The sequence below is a fragment of the Tachypleus tridentatus genome, chromosome 12 (assembly GCF_004210375.1).
Source record: "Tachypleus tridentatus isolate NWPU-2018 chromosome 12, ASM421037v1, whole genome shotgun sequence".
Classification (NCBI taxonomy): domain Eukaryota; kingdom Metazoa; phylum Arthropoda; class Merostomata; order Xiphosura; family Limulidae; genus Tachypleus; species Tachypleus tridentatus.
The window spans coordinates 25,702,634-25,722,959 of NC_134836.1; the positions used below are offsets into that span (position 1 = coordinate 25,702,634).

At 36.9% G+C, this 20,326-nt stretch overlaps 1 protein-coding gene across 1 annotated transcript in view; it reads left to right on the forward strand.

The window, feature by feature from the left end:
• Positions 1-5,968: 5,968 nt before the first annotated feature.
• LOC143235266 (uncharacterized) overlaps positions 5,969-20,326 on the forward strand; it is a 135,072-nt gene continuing 120,714 nt past the window's right edge. The window contains exons 1-2 of the mRNA XM_076473238.1: positions 5,969-6,445; positions 6,753-7,097. Of these exons, the coding sequence (XP_076329353.1) occupies positions 6,817-7,097 (281 nt within the window). The 5' untranslated portion in view covers positions 5,969-6,445; positions 6,753-6,816. The remainder of the gene's footprint in view (positions 6,446-6,752; positions 7,098-20,326) is intronic.

Below are 20,326 nucleotides of genomic sequence, written 5' to 3' on the forward strand. Positions count from 1 at the left end.
AAATTGGAGGGCCAAGTCTAATAAACCTTTCTGTATAATTTACCTATTATAAGAAAGTCCAACAAAGAAAATACAACGAAAATACAAAGCACATAAAAATTAAACATCTTATACAAGTTTCTGGGATCATCACAGAACATTCCAAAGGCTGATAAATGCAACATCTGATTAAAAATAAATGACTAATTATGCGTAAATATAATACTATTATCATTACGAGTTTTGGTACAGAAACAATTGTGTGTGTTCTCTGTCCCCCCATGGGGCATTGCATGAAATGTGAACATCTCTGGGTCAAAATATGGGTAGCGTGCCGCTTCAAGATTTAATCAACTTGATTGTAATAAAATATTCAAAAAGCTTGCCGAACAATAGTTTATAATAGTCATGGTTCATAGCACTCTTCAGGACAATAACATACTGAAACTTACACTGATTTAAGTGCTATTTCGAATATCCTGACTTTTCCCATGCTCATTAAGCAATATCATGAAGATAACGTTACTTATTTGTTATTCAAAAACCAATGGCCAATCTCAGGAAGTTTTGTCGAAGAAGCACGCGGCACGTGGTTATTGACTCGATCATTTTCTTGTAACTTCACGGGTGACAAACATGTTCAGCTCGTTTAATTACTTTATGAGGCTGAAACTGCTGTTGTGCGCTACTTGCATTTAAAAGATATTCGACTCATGTTATTAATTCTGTTAATTTAATATATATATACATATAAGAATTTGTTAGAGGAAAACTATATGATATCAAATATAAAGCAAACAATACTAACTCGTACAATGCCTGCTTCAGGTTAACAGTCACCAACGGGAATTTCGATAGCACACAAATGCAGAACATATTTGAAGTAAAGTTAATGACAAACCAAAGTAGGGAGTTTTTAAATTTTTGTAACACTTAAGTGCTCTTACTTTGAATTTTATCTTCTTGATAATCTTAATGTATTAGTCTCAGCCCTCTACACTCAGTTTCAACTTTATACGCTAGATTCTTATTTTTGTTTAGTTGCTGAATCCAGTAACGTTAAAACGGAGAAGAAACAAGAAGGAAGAAATGGAATGAAATAATCTAACAAATTTTGAAATTACTTATGGAATTTAAAGTAGAAATATATGTGGTTAAATCATTTACAAATATACAGACTAAAATCTAAAAATTAGAAAAGATTTTGCTTCGAACACAAAATATGAGGAATGTCTGTTGAGACATCCTTATTAGATATAATTAGAATAACATGTAAACAATGGATACATATTATGAAAAACTGTGACTAGGCCTTTTGCCCTCCGCTAGTACAACGCTAAAAGCAGGGGTTCGATCCCCCTCGGTGAGCACAGCAGATAGTTCGATGTGCCTCTTTGCTATAAGAAAATACACACACACTAGGTAGGCCTTCCTTGAGAGCAGTAAGTTATACAACCAATAAGATAGCAGATATTCTATTATTTAGGACATTTTCAGGTCATTTGGGTATTTGTTGATGAATGTACTGTCCGACTCTCCCTCTATTCGTTGAAGACGAGTATTATATCACAGGCAAGCCTATACTATCTTTCTTTAAAAAATGTCATTCTAAATTTTACTATTCCCCTTTAAGTATTATAACGTCATTCCAAACTACCAAGAGCCTGACATGGTCAGGTGGATATGGCGCTCGACTAACAATCTGAGGGTCGCGGGTTCGAATCCCCGTCGCACCAAACATGTTCGCCCTTTCAGCAGTGGGGGCGTTATATACGTGACGATTAGTCCAACTATTCATTGGTAGCCAAAGAGTTGACGGTGAGTGATGATGACTAGCTACCTTCCCTCTACAATAATAAATTAGGGATGACTAGCGCATATAGTCCTCGTGTAACTCTGCACAAACTCAAGACATACAAAGTAAACTATCAGTGACACCTCTGCAAATGACTGATGTGACATAACACGGGTTTTTGTTTGTCCCTCGAAAGCCGCACTTGAAACCACCTATTATGATTATTCAAACAGTAAACAAGGTATGCTGCTTGTCGTCAGTATTTCAATTGGCATCATCTACTGTCCATTGTTGTAATTGCTTATGGCATGGGAGCAGTCAGTGACATACCTTGGATCAGTGTGTATTTAGGTTTGTTTCATGTGACTTTTTATGTTTGAAATTACAGTTCCTGTTGTTGATGTGAGGTCTATATGTGTTTCTAGTATGGTAAGCCAGTAACACGGTGATGGTTCTAGGAAGTTTGTGAATCTTGACTAGCTTTATAATAACATTTCCAAACTGATTATTGATATCAAGATGTGAAGAACAGTAGTTCTCCTGGAAATAAAAGATTATGCTGAGGCACGTCAGGAGTAGTTCGGGTAAGGCCTGGGAATATGCGCTGATTGCTTGCCTCAGGGGAAGGGTAGAAGCGGTGATGTCATAGTTCCACGAAGTGGAAACAGAGTAGGCTAGGGGCATATTCTTATAAGTTATAGTTCCACGAAGTAACACCAGAGGACGTTGCCATAATGAGCACACACAACTCGCAAGCTAACCGTGATGTAGATCAACATTTCATCAACTTTATAATTACAATCAAAGTTTTAAAATTACTTATTTACCTAATATGAAGTGTTTTGCTTACAGTTATCAGCACTGAACAGTTTTTATCACAATTACAGTTTCGCTTTATAAGTAAAACAATAATTCTGGGATGTTTTAAACAAGGTTTTATAAGTAGATTAACACTTTGTTCAGTCACTTTCTCTGTACTTAGCGTAGAGTCATGCCTCGTCAAGTGCCAGAAGTTATTGGATGTCAAATTGTTCGACTGCCCTGAAATGATGTGAAACAAATAGACATTACCAGAACAGCATGGTACTCCATTGTACTGTACACAGAATCCTGAAATGTCAACGGACTACAGGAAATGTTGTTTCAGGAAAGTATAGTGGTAGACGCCAAAACATTACTGCTTAAGATAATCATGTTTTAATTAGATTAAAACATCAAGGTCGAAACAAGTACTGCGGCATCTATGGCATCCAGAAAAATAGTGAATAGGAGACTGACCAAACAAGGTTACTTTGCAATAAGGGCTATCTGCAAACTGATATTAACCAAAATTCAACACGATTATCGTGTTACCTGGACAAAACAGTATACCAAATTACAGTTAGGACACTGGTGACATGTCATCTTTTTAGATGAGTCCTACTTCCGGCTTGTTAAATCTAACGGTAGAATTATTTTTGCTATTTGCCTGAAAAACAGAAGGAAGGCTGTTTTTCCCATGGGAAAAACACAGGAGATGGTGCAGTACATGTTTGAGCAGCTATTTATCACGGTGGAAAAACTGCTCTTCATATCCTTCATGGAAGATCCCTAGTGGCACAGTAATATGTCTGTGAACTTATAACGCTAATAGGCAAAGCGCAGATAACCCATTGTGTAGCTCTGTGCTTACTTCCAAACAAACAAACAGTCCTCTATGAAAACTTTATTGGCTCTTCCTATAGGTATTACATTGAAACAATATATTTGGTATATGCTAGTGCAAGGGTTGTGAATAAGTTTGTGTTACAGAATGATAATGTCGCTGCCAACAGTGTGCCTATTGTGCAGGGTTATTACGGCCAGGAGAATGCACAAGATTGCCATGGCAAGCAAACTTACCAGATTGTAATCCGAATAAGAACTCTTTGGCAGAACTGAACCGGAAAATTGTTAACTACGACCTTAAACCAACTAAGATGAGTTGCAGCGTCTTACAGTGGATTGGATCAATAACCTCATAAACAACATGAAATGCAGCTTTGCGGAAGCTGTTAGAATTCAAGGAGGGCCAACTAAGTACCGAATGTTTAATATGAGCTGATATAACTTTAAAGACACTTTTATACAAATATGATTTTATATTTTGTCATTATATATGTTTTGGTAAGGTTTAGTTGTGACAGATGAAAAATATCTTTCTACGGGTGTCTGATAAAATTGTTTGTTTTTATATTATATATTTTCTTGATGTCCTGAGAACCTTCCATCTTCTACAGATTACATATGTTGATGTTTAATATAACACATTTTTCAGTTTGATTGTACTAAGTATATTTGTAAACTATCTCAATAAAGATCCTTTTTGTTACAAAATATGCAAACGTTTAGGCCAAGACTGTATAAAGTAAAGCTTGACACATCAGAAATAAAGTACAGTTTGGATGTTTGATGGTCAAGTGTTAAAGCTCAGTTTTGAGCTTTACACTCGCTTTCTACCTTCAAAGGCACGGCATGAATAAGCGGTTAAGGCGTTCAACTCGTAATCTTGGGGTCACACGTTCAAATCTCCGTCACACCAAACATGCTCACCCTTTAGTCGTGGGGGCGTTATAATGTGACTGTCAATCCCACTATTCGCTGGTAAAAGACTAGCCCAAGAGTGTGGTGGGTAGTGATGCCTAGTTGTCTTCTCTTTAGTCCTACACTGCTAAATTATGGATGGTTGGCGCAGATAGCCCTCGTGTAGCTTTGCGCGAAATTAAAAAGCACACAAACAAACAATCCACCTTCAAATAGCCTATACAGTCGAGTTATAACGAATAAATATTATTGATTATTTAATTATAAAGAACTTCGGAGTAAAATGTCTATTAAACGCAAAGCTTAACACATTAATACAAAATACAGTTACGAGATTCAAAGGTGAAGGTGAATATTAAGTATTTCATTTCTTGCCATATAGGAATAACATATGCTGCAGGTTTTTTTCTCAGAAGGTTGCGGCGTACATTTAACGTTTGATCAGTTTTATATGATTTCCAGTCAACTGTATAACTTGTTAAACTTTTTATCTTTTTACATACTACAAAATAAACATAAAACAAAATATAAAACTACAAGAAAAATAAAATGTCATTTGTTTTTCGCACTAAAAGACGTTTTTCACAACTAGTGCTTTTATTGGTTTTGTTGACGAATGCTGGACTCATAAAAATATGAAATTTTTTATTCATAAACTTGAGAGTTGATGAATGGAGGAAGCGTCGAACTTTTTTGTTTAAACCTGCTTCTTTCAATCTTAATCCCGGAAATACTCATTTCTAGAAGATTAAAAGGAAGGTCTGTTACTGAAATCGTTTTATTAAAGACCTACTATTTTGGATAAAAATACAATTTTAAAATTGCACAATGTTGTTTTGTTTAGGTCGTTTGTGTTTGCTTGTTGTTGTTGTTTTTTATAGCAAAGCCACATCGGCCCTATCTGTTAAGTCCAGCGAGGGTAATCGAACCCCTGATGTTAGCGTTATAAATCCGTAGACATATTGCTGTACCAGCGGGGAATTAGTTTAGATCGAGAAATATTTAGGCTGAGCGTAGTGTAGAGGTTGCGTGGCGTTTCGGGCTGTTGATCAAAGTTGTCAATCCAGGTTTTAATATGTGATGTTGTTGTACATGCTACATATTTTAAGCTGCAGGTGCGTTATAAAAGCGACAGTCAGTTCCGTTATTCGGTTAAAAGAGCTGGACAATGGCTTTGCTGCAGCGGATGTTACCGGTTGGTTGCCATTTCTAAAGTTAGTAATTCAATCACAACTGAATCCTAGTAGGCTCTGACTTTCCCGTTTAGACCGTGTGCATAAAATACTATTCAGCTTGAAAATTCCAATCCAGCTCCATCGAATATTTCGCTGATATCACTACATGAAATTAAATGTTTTACGTTAAAACCCATGAAAAGAAAGTGTATTGGAAAATTTCCAAATTTTTATGAATGTTTTTCCTCTAACTAATACTTCCTCACTTTAATTCTTTAGAGATGTTTTGTTATATTTTACTCGAATTAACAAAAACAAGTTGCTTTTTAAGTGTGTTTTAAATGATACCACCACCAGGTTTAACAAAATTAATGGGCCTGACTTTATTAGTCCCTCCCAGAAACACTTTGCTTTGGATTGGCCCCTACCGATTATATAGACTGTGCCTGCTCGAGATTAGCACGAGTGCTGTGTTGCCGTGACTACGGCGCTAGAATACGAAAAGTACACTATCATCTCAGCTACGACGAAGCAAAGTTAACATTATCCAGATAGTGGAAAGCGTCTTCCTAGATCTAGTGTTTTAGAACATTTACTTTTCCTGTTTCAGGCGTTATTCCTACATTTTTAATAACAGTGCCTCACTGACACTACAAGCGCCCACTGCGATCACGATTTCCCTGGACAACAAACATTTTTATGTTTGGTTTTCACGATTCTCACCTGTTCATGTAAACGAGCGTTTATTTTAAATGTTACAACAGCTTTTTCGTAAAAAGACAAAAAAGTTACAAGAAACAGTCCAACTGGAAGTTTGGTATCACACTTTAAGAAACCAGCATTCTACGTCTTCTGATAACCGTGGACAACGGCATTTTTGGGGCATTCCAACGCTAGAACCCGAGTTTCGATACCTGTGGTAGGGAGAACACAGGTAACCCATTGTGTTGCGTTATGGTTAATTTCAAACTTTAAACAAACAAACTTCTGGTAACGGTAAAAATCCTTGGTTGAAAAGATACTTGTTATGCTTTGGCTTTTTTGTTTCGCTTTAGGAGGAAAAATTTGTTTTATTTCAGGCTGGAATTATTTAATCGAAATAATATAAACTTGTGGACCGAACTGTAGACTTTCAAACCATCCTAATTTAGACATTCTATTAATAACTTTTCAATTTGCTTGTATCATTTCCACGAGATTTGGCGCTGGTACAACTATTTGTTTTCCTATTTGTTTTGTAGGTTTGCTTCGAAGATAGTTTGCTAATCCAAAAAGTGTTCGTTACTTCTTTATCAGTGATAACTAATGACACCGTACGTTGTTGACGACGTGCAAAGCAGTTCTCCGCAACAACCGAAGTCTATTATGGTTCACAACATAATGACTGGAGATATGACACATCGGGAAAACGATTCTAAGCCTAACGGCAAAGTGAGTGGCATACCTGCGGACATCTTGGTGGAAAAGAGCTCCAACGACGATGTTAGTCCTGTCACCCCGTCCGAAAGGATCTTCAATGGTCGAATAGTGGGCGCCCCAGTCGTGCTAGCAAATGGTCGTCCAGGCAAAGGTGGTGTATTAAAGAGGTAAAACCTTTATTTGTAACAACATTTGCACTAATTATTTTCTATAAGTGTTTATCAAGGTGAAAAGCGTGCGGAAATATAGCCGTGTATCTGAAAAAAAGCATATTTAGCAATATTCTTAATTACGTAACAAACAAAATATTTACGTGTGAAATTATTACGATTCTTTTTTTGTCTATGGACACAACACTGAAAAAACCTAGCGTTTTATTTAAAAACTTTTAATTTAAAAACATATTGATAACAGTACTGTTCGTTAATTTTTCAACATTGTGATCGTCCTGTGCATTTGTTCTTATTATTTGCCAATAGGGTAATGTTTTGATTAATCCGTCCTCCATAAATTGTCTTTATCCTTCTTTTACCTACCCTGGTATGAGTAAAATAATCTCTTTATGAAGCTCTTTTAGCAATAAACATGTTTGTCGTTGTTTCCTGAACTTACCCTTTGTTTACCTTTTTCTAATGATGACATTTCCTTCCTTCCCTGCTGTTTACCATATCTCACAGGGGCAGTCTTGTCTTTCATTCCCTGCTGTTTAACATATCTCACAGGGGCAGTTTTGTCTTTCCTTCCCTGCTGTTTACTATATGTCACAGGGGCGGTCTTGTCTTTCCTTCCCTGCTGGTTACCATATCTTACAGGGGCGGTCTTGTCTTTCCTTCCCTGCTGTTTACCATATCTCACAGGGGCGGTCATATCTTTCCTTCCCTGCTGGTTACCATATCTCACAGGGGCGGTCTTGTCTTTCCTTCCCTGCTGGTTACCATATCTCACAGGGGCGGTCTTGTCTTTCCTTCCCTGCTGTTTACCATATCTCACAGGGGCGGTCTTGTCTTTCCTTCCCTGCTGTTTACCATATCTCACAGGGGCGGTCTTGTCTTTCCTTCCCTGCTGGTTACCATATCTCACAGGGGTGGTCTTGTCTTTCCTTCCCTGCTGTTTACCATATCTCACAGGGGCGGTCTTGTCTTTCCTTCCCTGCTGTTTACCATATCTCACAGGGGCGGTCTTGTCTTTCCTTCCCTGATGTTTACCATATCTCACAGGGGCAGTCTTGTCTTTCCTTCCCTACTGTTTACCATATCTCACAGGGGCAGTCTTGTCTTTCTTTTTCTGATACTTATCATATGTTTGGGCTAATTCATTACTTAGTTTCTTCTTACAGCTACAGTGTTGCCTTTCATTTCCTGTACGTTTTCCTGCAGTGATATCCTTACTGGTCATTCATGTAAGGGGTGGTCGAGTTTTTAATGGCACAAATTAAGTTCATTTGTAGTCAAGTTTCTAATATGTGGGGGACTAAACCACTCTTGAAGACCTTTCCGTTTTTATTTATTATAAAATTTAAGTACCAGCCATTGGAACTTGATCGTTGAGAAATAATTTCAAATACAAAATATTTTATATAATCATATCTACTGCAATAAACAAAATTGTCACCAGTTTCGTTCAGTTCCAGAGACAATTTGAAGAGAATGTTTCTGTTCTGTATGTCCTGAGCACCTACTCCTCCCCCAAGAACATGTTACGGACCTCAGTTTAAAAACTCTGCATGAACCACAAAGAAAAATACCACATTTTATATTATTCATTGCTCAAGTAAAATATATATCAAAACATTCTTTTTCAATACAATATAATTTCTTTTTCTTTTATTTTCGGGGCATCCCATTGGCACAGTGATATTCTGCGGACTTCCAACGCTAGAAACTGGGTTTCGATACCTGTGGTGGGCAGAGCACTGATAACTCATTGTGTAATTTTATGCTTATTTCAAATAAGCAAACAAATCTTCTTTTCGAGAATAAGAAGTGGCCTAAGATCTGAACTACGTACGTACGCTAGGGGGAGTTCGAGAGGATTCGACTGAATCCAATGTTTTTGTGGTGTATCAAATTATACTTATATAGTTATAACGCAGTTGCTTATGGTATTTAACGTTTTGGATGTTTGTGGATTTTGTGTGAATAGCCATCCAGTTGTTTAAGTTATATTTTATGCAAAATTACTTCCATATATAACCTCATAGCACCTATTTTTTACACATAATTCTGGGAGGTATACCCCCAGACCCGAGTAGTATTAGCATGCTTTATTTATATGCTGATTGTGCCTCGCACAGTATGTTTTCTCTGTTTCATTGTGATATCACCTAACAGTAAACTAGAGTTAAAAATCTCAGATAGATTATAGAATTATATTCCCACGTAATTTGGTTAATTTATTAGTGTACTGGGACTGTAATCCGTAAACTCTTAGTTCGCAGCCGGTCCCTGAAAAATGATGCTCTGCACTTGAGAGCCGTGGTTGCGCTCTAAAATTGACGCTCAAATCCCACTATTTGACAAAACAAAGTTGACGATGAGTGCTGTTAACTAACTACCTTCCATGTAATATGTTGATTAAATCTTTTATACCTTGCCTTAAAAACTCTGGAACAAATATTTTGACTTTGGAAGCATTAAATTAGCTTCACATGGAGTTATGGTGTTGTATTTAATTTACTTTGATAACTTTCAAGATAAGTCTATTTTGATTTATTTATGTTTTTTATAGAAGTTGAAAGACAAAATATATAAATATAGAAGTCCGTTTTATACCTGCACGAATTTATTTTTGAGTTCTTTACTTGACTCGGTATTACTGAGGTTTGTGGTTATCTAGTGATTAGTGTACTTGACCTATGAATGTGAAGACTTACGGTTCGTGACCTGTTGAGGTCACGTGTGACGATTAAAATGTACTATTCAACGAGAATAGAGAAGCTTAAGAGCTAACGGTGGGTACTGAGTGCCTTTCTTCCAGTCTCTCAGTTCAGAATTATAGACCATTATGCGCAAATGATCTATGTGTAGCTATGCGCAATATTTCGTTTTGGGCGTATTTTATGTACTGTTTGTGCATGATTTCCGACTTTATGTAGAAAAAGAAAGGTAATTTACAAAACCATTAAATCTTGGTTAATAGAATCTGAACTCTTGATTCTAAAACTTGGCTTGAATCACAACTAGGAAATAGTACCAGTATTAAAAAACAAAATGTTTGAAGATATACTGAGTTACCTGCGCTCTACCTACAAGTGGTATCGAAACTCGGTTTATAGCGATATAAGTTCGTACATACTGTTGTGCCATTGGTAGGCGTAGTGAAAAGAACAGTGGCTTAGAATATGTAAGCGAAAACCTCGTGCCACGTGCGCCATTTATTTCAATGGCTTCACGAGGATCGAACGGATGGTCTGGTGGTTAGGACGTGTTGCTTGGGTTCGAACCTTGTCAACGAATACTTAGGGACTGCTAGTGCAGATAACTCTCGAGTAACTTTGCGTGAAATACAACAAAAACAAACAAAGTTTAATGAGGTTGGCATGTGTGCGCATGTTTTTTAAATTTCACCCAGTGGCCAGCTTTTTATACAAGCATAATTATTGTCAGTATCGTATCTAACTTGTACGTCTAGATTTTCAGAAGATATGGGCCACACCTGAAAATTTCTGAAAGTTTCATGGCGATCAAAGTTCAAGAAGGAGACATTAAGGTAATAAGAAACAAGGATAAAATAGATATGACTGTCAAACGTGTAAAAAGAAAAGAAAAACGAAAGAATTAGTGGGTTACCCAAGGTCCCCTGAAAGGTCCGTGGTGCTCACGGAGAAACAGACACAAGCTACTCTATAGTACAGAGAGTGTATTGGTCGTCAGGATGTTGAATCCTATGTTCTAGACTCATCTTTAAAAAATACTTTTCATATTAACATTGAATCGTAAAAAGTATATTATGGATTTGGTTCAGAATGTTTGCGCAAAGTTACAATGGAAACCGACTGTCTCAGGCGGTTTCTAATTTTGAACTGATTGCCAATAGTAACCATCGTCAACTTGTGGGCTTCTCTTGTGTGACAGCAGTAAGTAAACGGGTTTACATTGCTAAAATTCAAGGTTCGATTTTCCATAGTCAAATTATACAACTCTGTTTGTTTGTTTTTGAATTTCGAGCAAAGCTACACGAGGGCTATCTGCGCTAGCCGTCCCTAATTTAATAGTGTAAGACTAGAGGGAATGCAGCTAGTCATCACCACCCACTGCTAACTCTTGGACCACTCGTTTTACCAACGAATAGTGGGATTGACCGTCACCTTATCGCGCACCCACAGCTGAAAGGGCGAGCATGTTTGGTGTGACGGGGATTCGAACCCGCGACCCTCAGATTACTAGTCGAGTGCTTTAACCACCTGGCCATGTCGGGCCAGTTCGACTGTTACTCTTCTAACGAATCTGCAGATTCAGGGGTTCGAGTACTTTTTATAATAACGAGCTGTGAAAGCTGAACCATCGAATTCATGGTTCCAGTGAAATAACTATTAGAATACGTCCAACTTTGGAGTTATGGCTGGATTATTGAAAATAGTCAGATCTGATATTTAATTACTAATAATTAAAATAAATAATGTTCATTAAACTTTCAATAACGCTGTTGTGTTATTTCTGTTTTATTTTGACTTGCATCTTCTTAAAATTAATATTAATAGTAAATTTATTAATTTATTTCTTATATATATTCTACTGATAGTATTTGCTCAATGAGAAATACAATTTGAAAATCAAAGAACATTTCTAACTATACAGTGACGTAAGAACATACCTCCAAGTATATTGTTTGTTTTTTAAATTTCGCACAAAGCTATTCGAGGGCTATCTGTGCTAGCCGTCCCTAATTTAGCAGTGTAAGACTAGAGGGAAGGCAGCTAGTTATCACCACCCACCGCCAACTCTTGGGCTACTCTTTTACCAACGAATAGTGGGATTGACCGAAACATTATAACGCCCCCATGGCTGAAAGGGCGAGCATGTTTGGCGCGACGGGGATGCGAACCCGCGACCCTCAGATTACAAGTCGCACGCCTTAACACGCTTGGCCATGCCAGGCCACCCAAGTATATTGAAATTGACTTAAAGCGATTACATCTTTCATTTCATAAGGCATTTTTTTCTCTCACACTGACAGAATTATAAAATTATAATTTATATTGTCTACTATGGAAAAATAGATACTACACAGTGTCTGAAATAACAACAACAACTTGCAGTTCCTGTAAATTAATTGAATTTCTTGCACGTTTATACTTGTTTTTTAAAACAAAATGAAAAGGAAATGTTTGATGTTTGTCGTGACGGGGAGCGGCCTTTATAAGACATAGTTCGTTTTTTGCCTCTGTTGTTAGCTTACCATGTTATGGTGTAACTAGGTTGATTAACAATTTACATTTGGTTTTTCCTGAAAGTAAAACGACACGTGGAAGACCAGCCAAGGGAATAAATACTAACGCGTTAGGACATAAATAGAAAACTAAAATGTAAGTTCATATTTTGTTCACGTGGCTGATCTTACAAGAGAAAATATTGGCTGTTCTCCACTACAAACATTGAAAGCAAGCTTCGTGCTTCGTTCTAGTCACTAGTACCAGTTCTAGTATGTAGGTGCGAAAAGGTTGTTTTTGCATGTGCTTTTGAACTAAAAAATAATGACAGTACTTATCGTATGTTGATCTTCCGTTCTTACCAATACAAAGAAGAGTCTTACAGAATGTTCTAAGCTTAGATAAACTGAAAACCTGTCCGACAGCCACAGCCCACATTATGTCATATCCAATGTTATAACAACTTGTTTTATATTTAGGAAGTGACTCATCTGATGCTGACATGTGTAACGTCTCCGCATTTGTGTGGCTCACGTTTCGCTTTAATTTACTACGGAAAGTCGTTATAATTAATTTGAGTTCCATGTGTTTCTTATATCTGATGTAGAGAATATAATGGTGTGAAAAGTCTGCTATTAAGAAAATTGTAACACTCCGAAGTCAGTGGGGTAACTACAAAAGATGTCCTCTCTGCATGAAAAAAAAAGGACCCCTACATTTATTTCCCCATAATTGTAGTTGTGATTCTGAATGGTTCAGTTCCCTTTCAACTCCACCCTCTAGCCTCATAATTACTGTTACCTAAGGTGTAATCACAGTATGTCTTAATGATGTCACTTTGAAAATGTGAAATAAATCAGTTATTACAGATGATTTAGTGATGATCAGGTGACTCAGTTAAATTGGTTAAACTAGGAATGATCAGAATCTTATAAATACTTAAAATACAATTTTATTCATTATTTATATATTTTGAATAACAATGTTGTTGTTACTTATCGTAAATAGTTTCAACTTTTTAAGTACATCAGTAATGCAAGTTGTGTTGACCATTTTGAGTCTTCAGCTGAAACTCATGTTAACATGAACAAACATGTTAATTCTCCACTGAAGAAAGAGAATATTGCAATTGTAGTTCAGGCGCTGTCGATCCGGCATGGCCAGGTGGTTAAGGCACTTGACTCGTAATCTGAGGGTCGTGGGTTCGAATCTCCGTAACACCAAACAGGCTCGCCTTTTCAGCCGTGGAATGATATATTGTGACGGTCAATCACACTATTTATTGGTAAAAAAGTAGCTCAGGTATTGGCGGTGGGTGGTGATGACTAGCTGCCTTCCCTCTAGACTTACATTGCTAAATTAAGGACGGCTAACATAGATAGCCCTAGTGTAGCTCTGTGCGAAATTGAAAAAAAAAACAATCATGTGCTATTACAGCAAAAACTAACAGTAAATGGACTAAACTGAAAAAACTGGAATATTAGATCAAATGTTTTATGAGAAGTTCATATTATGAAATTAGTTAAATTAAAATGATCAAATTTAGTTTTTTTTTGTGTGTATGATTTGTTTTAGCTCAAAACCGTACAATAGGCTACCTGAACCCTGTCTGTCGCAGGAATCGAACCTGAATTTTAGCACTGCAAGTCTAATTTTTGTAGATGGACCACCAATGAATATATCCGAATAAATTTAATAAAAACGCGGGGAATTACGTAGTTTCTATAGAAATGACCTGGGTATTAGTGAAATGGCCACTAACTCAGTTTATACGTCGATTAACTGTAGCTGTTGTGTTGAACATGTTTCTTTTTTTCCTACTAACATCCGTATTATCATCCAATACACGCGTCAAGGTCTTGTCATAATACACCTGTTAGTTAGTCATGTGATTCGACTTTCAACTGCCTCACGTGGAATTTATAGCATGTGACAATAATTGATATATATAATCTATTGCGGTGGCTCTTAATATATAAAGATACCGATCTGAGCAGGATTTGAAAAACGTAGTAATCTCAACCACAATTTGATGTTTATACTACTACCCCATCAGTCGGTCATATCGCCTCTTCTAATGATCACAGATGTAGCTGTTTTGTAATTTACATTTTTACTTTGAAAAGTATGTATTAACTAAATTAAATAGTGCGTGTTTTGTACACATCTAGCAAATCCGCTTACGTTTTACTGGTTATTTAAATTTTCACAAATGAAACTGTTACACTACTGTATTTTACGTGTTTATGAATGTAGTATTACTATCAGTAACGTAACACTTAATATATATATATATAACGTGAAATATGATCATCACAGTATATACTTTCAATATAGGGAGGCCCGGCATGGCCAGGTGGTTAAGACACTTGACTCGTAAGGTAGGGGTCGCGATTTCGAACCCCCATCACGCCAAATGTGCTTTCCCTGTCAAAACAATGAACTATTTTTTTCCTTTAAAAAAGTTTAATACATGTGTAACACATTGTATCTTCATTTTGGTTGTCTGCAAATGTTTATTTTTAAAATATAAATTTATTTCATTCACATTCAAATTGGTTTCATCATCCTTAGCTGAGTGTTATTTCTCATCCTTCTATTGGTAGTGACTGTTATTAGGAAATGTCTACTTTTCTACACCAAGACTTTTACGGTAGATCGTCATGTTGGAGTGTTGATGTATAGGTGTCGCTTTAAAAATGATGATACTAGGTAGCACGGGAAACTCGATTGACCAAATACCTGCACGTGGAAAGTAACTAGACTCACTTAGCAAGTGTAGTAGTTGGTTGCCTTGGCGACAACAGAGGTATGCAGGTAGAATCCCGCTCTCGCGCACATACGAAAGCGACAGGTGCAGTAAGTGCTTTCACTAAAACACGACGTTTATTAGACACAGAGTTCTGAGTAATCATAAGATAAAATGGAATTTCGTTATTTGTGCGCATGTTCAGCGCAAGCATGTTCAGTTTTTACGTGAAAATTAAATTTTTTTGGAGATTTTCAATGACTAAAGAGCACTGTATTTACAAAACTGATGACCACCTTTTGTATTGAAATGAAAAACAGTAGAAAAAAGAAATATACATAAATTAGAAATTTAAAAAAATTGTTTTGATTACGTTTGTTTGTTTTTTGAATTTCGGGCAAAGCTACACGAGGGCTATCTGCGTTAGCCGCCCATAATTTAGTAATATAAGAGTAGTTGGAAGGCAGCTAGTCATCACCTCCCACAGCCAACTGTTGGACTACTCTTTTATCAACGAATAGTGGTATTCATCGTCACATTATAACGCCCCCACGGCTGAAAGGGCGAGCATGTTTGGCGTAACGGGGATTCGAACTCATGACTCTCAGATTACGAGTCGAGTGCCTTAGCCACCTGGCTATGCCGGGCCTTTTGATTACGACTGCACCGATAGTGCAGCTGTCTTTTGTTTTGAATATAACTGAACGATGAATAGGTGTATTAAAAAAACAAAAAAAACACATTTTTGGCACAATAAGAGATAAATTATTTATCAACCGCTTCAACCGACTGCTCTCAGTGACGTAGTTCGTTTGTTGCTATGAATAAACATCAGCACAATGTGCTAGAGAAACATTATAAATAACAGAATCTGTAATCTGTTAATTGCCGTCTATTCATTTGTTATAGTAACTTGAGGAAGTTTGACTGTTAAATAGTTTGTGACTTTAAAAGCTAAAGATATTTAAAAGTCTGAATGATGAACTATATATATATATATATATATATATATATATTCATACGTTATATACACATAAGTATATTTAACTTCTGAACCTCTGTATACTGCGACTAGTTAATGTATATCTGTACATATATCTTTGAATTCTTAACTTGTTGAAGCTATATATGTGTATTTGTACTTCATCACACAATTTGTGGAACTAAGAAAGCGTCTTAAACTGAAGTTACACTAAGTCTGAATAGTTAACCGTTCTGATAAGAGGTTCAGCAGAAAATTTATTGGAGGATTTTGATTTTTCGTCTCATTTCATAAATGCATTAGACGACAGGCGATTTATATAAAAACCAGGAAAAACTTGTTCCAAGGAACCACGTGAATAAGTCAATGATATAAATTTACTTGAATGGGGCCAAGTCACTTAAAATCCATTTGTCACCCACGTCGCTGACCTCTCTCATTGACAAATAATTATGAAAACCAAGTCTTCAAGTATTTCGTAACCTTTACAAGCCTAAAGGAACTTTCCAGAAACGTCACTTGTGGAAAGTTCAGAAACATCTCAGTGTTTCTTTTCAAAGTAGCTTTCGTTAACAGTGTTTGACTAGCACATGAAAAACGTTAGCGTGTTTCAAATCCAGTTACTAGCATAGTATGTGTTAGCAAGTGTAAGTGTCAGCACATGTAAGTATGAAAAAATTTCCTTTTTGAACTAAAAACTCTTGTTATTTTCATAGTGCAAAGTCATACAATGGGTTATCTGCACTCTGTCCATCACAGAGGTGGAACCCCAGGCTTTAGCGGTTTCAAGTGCCTGTAGTTACTGCTAACTCATTGGCTACTCAAATAAAAGAAATACCCGGATGTCCCTAACTTGAAACTTTGAATCCGTTTATATATAAAATAAGCATTGCCATCTTCGGTCCTGATTATCAACCCCTAAATGTAAAGAATGACGCCTGTGGTAATAATACCCTAATGCGTTGGAGACATTCCACCTGTCAGACAGTATCTAAACGCTGATGTTAATTAACTGGCCAGCAATCATGGAAAATCAGTTAAGGATAGGGATATGATTACTTACATTCACAACGTCTCAATTCTTACACCTATCTCTATATGTACGTATATTTAAACAAATACGAACCAGCAGCTCCTGTTGCTCTACAAACATGCTTCACGGCACGACATGTAGACAAGATGGGCAAGCAGAACCATGTTTACTTTATACATCGTCAGGTTCATCGTCATGTTTACTTGAAGATTAAATCTTCTTAGTGCTATTGTGTGATTTTCTTATAGCACAGTCACGTCGAACTATCTGCTATGTCCAATGAAAGGAATCGAACCCCTGATTTTAGAGTTGTAAATCCGTAGACTTGCCATTGTCCCAACGGGGAACAGTTCTTTAAGAAGGAAATCCGAGGAAAAAATACTAATAAATAACCCTTTTAACACTAATTATTGAAAATATACAAAATACAAAACCTTTTATCAATAGCAATAGAGAAATACCCTTTAACAGTGGTGAAAATTAACATCAAAATAGGAAAGTACATTTTAACAAAAACATATGCGTAAGACAGACTTGTGAAAAAAAATCCGTCTTGTGAATTTCAATAAAAAACATTTCTTTTTAGAAAATAACATTTACCATTGTATGCTCCTTGATTTTGCGAAAAGCAATTCGAGGACTACCAACGTTATCAGTTCTCCCTAACTTGTCAATGATAGACTAAAGGGAACCCAGTTACTCAACATCGCTCGCCCGCAACACTAGTGGTAATATTTACCAAAGAATAGCAACATTTACTGTCACATTTTAATGCCCCTGCGGCTGAAAGGACGAACATGTTCAGTAACGGGATTAACGCCGCTATCCATAGATTTTTAGTATAAAGCCCTAGCTAGCATCGTTTACGAAAACATAAGAAAACATCCTTTAAATTCTAAGTAAAAACGTTAAGTAAAACATTTTATTTTATTTTTCATACGTATTCATATATACTTTTTCACACTTATTTATTTATACATTTCAGTTATCAATAAAAAATCTTACAAGATGCACGTAAGAACACATCACTAAAACAGTTTTAGTGTTACGCCACTAATTTTATAAATCGAATTTACATATTACATTTCTTTACTCTTAGAAAATTATAATGATGAATTACACTTGAGCTACATGTTAATAACTACAATAATATGAGAAATGGTAGATGTATTGATACGAACCAAAATCATTCAATTCTGACTAAATGTTTACACTTCTATAAACCGTGTTTCGATACTCGTGGCGGGCAAAGCACAAATAGCCCTTTTTGCCAAGTAATAAACAACAATTGACTGAATTTGAAGCCAGAAAGAAACTACATCGTGTAAACAAAGTAAAAAGTAATCTTTATTCTGAATTCAAGACACAAATCAAAGTACACGTGGCCAAAATATGTGGACACCCGACCATCACACCCATATGTACTTGTTGAACATCTCATTCCATGGGCATTAATATGGAGTTGGTCCCCCCTTTGCTGCTGTAACAGCTTCTACCATCACGCCCATATGTACTTCTTGAACATCTCATTCCAAAACCATGGGCATTAATATGGAGTTGGTCCCCCCTTTGCTGCTGTGAGATCGGGCAAAAAGGCCCTGCTCGCAGTTAGCGTTCAAATTCATCCCGAACGTGTTCGATGGGGTTGACGTCAGGGCTCTGTGCAGGCCAGTGAAGTTCTTCCACACCAACCTCAGCAAACCACATCTCTATGGACCTCGCTTTGTGCACGGGGGCATTGTCATGCTGAAACAAAAAAGGGCTTTCCCCAAACTGTTGCTACAAAGTTGGAAGCACACAATTATCTAGAATGTCATTGTATACTGTAGCATTAAGATTTTCCTTCATTGAAACTAAAGAGCCCAAACCATGAAAAACAGCTCAGGACCATTATTTCTCCTCCACAATACTTTACAGTTGGTACTATGCATTCAGGCAGGTAGCGTTCTCCGGGCATCCGCCAAACCCAGGTTCGTCCGTCACACTGCCAGATAGTGAAGCATGATTCATCACTCCAGAGAACGCGTTTCCACTGTTCCCGAGTCCAATGGCGGTGTGCTTTACACCACTGTAACTGACGCACATGGTGATATTAGGCTTGCATGCGGCTGCTCGGCCATGCAAACCCATTTCATGAAGCTCCTGACGAGCAGTTTTTGCGCTCACATTGCTTCCAAAGCAGTTTGAAACTCGGTAATGAGTGTTGCAACTGTGGGAAGACGATTTTTACGCGCTACGCACTTCAGCACTCAGCGGTCCCGTTCTCTGAGCTTATGTGGCCTACCGCTTCGTGGCTGAGCTGTTGTTACTCCTTAGACGTTTCCACTTCACAATAACAGCACTTACAGTTGACCGAAGCAGCTCTAGTAGGGCAGAAATTTGACGAACTGACTTGTTGGAAAGGTGGCATCCTTTGAAAGTGCCACGTTGAAAGTCACTGAGCTCTTCAATACGACCTCTTCTACTGCCAGTGTTTGTCTATAGAGATTGCATGGCTTATGCTCGAGTTTATGCTCCTTTTAGCAATGGGTGTGGTTGAAATAGCCACTAATTAAAAGGGGGTGTACACATATTTTTGGTCATGTAATGTATGTGTTTATTGGATGATGGACGGACACTGGATGTAGGCCTGGATTTAAGCTAACTTTCTAAATTTTCTATTCTGTTCCAGAATAAGAATATAGCGTTATATGCTAAATTTTATAATGTAATTCCCCTAAAATGAAGATTAACTAACGTAGCACTAATTCATACAAGTAAAGAAAACTTTCCAAAATAGGAAGTAAATGTAGAGATGGCTAATATCAATCCTTCAAAAACAATGCAAACAAGATGGTAGGGATGGCATTTCCATCATCTGTACATACTAGTGCAGGCACATAGTGTAATAGAATACTGTTGTTGTTGTTTTTGAATTAAGCACAAAGCTACACAATGGGCTATCTGTGCTCTGCCCACCACGGGTATCGAAACCCGGTTTATAGCGATGTAAGTCCGCAGACATACCGCTGAACCACTAGGGGGCTAATAGAATACTGATAGATAAAAGTAGGTTAAATTCACTCAGTTGTGATTGAATAGTGACGTTTGTTACTGTAAGTATCTCTTGCCTGAGTTGTTATGTTGTTTTCGTTCTACATTTACTTCGGTTTTGTTTACTTGTTTTCTTGTTGTTTTTAAAGCAGCTTTTAACAGATATAGGAAGGTTGTATTCTTAACAAAGTTTTATATAAAATACTCTTGCAACTGTTAATATTTATTTAT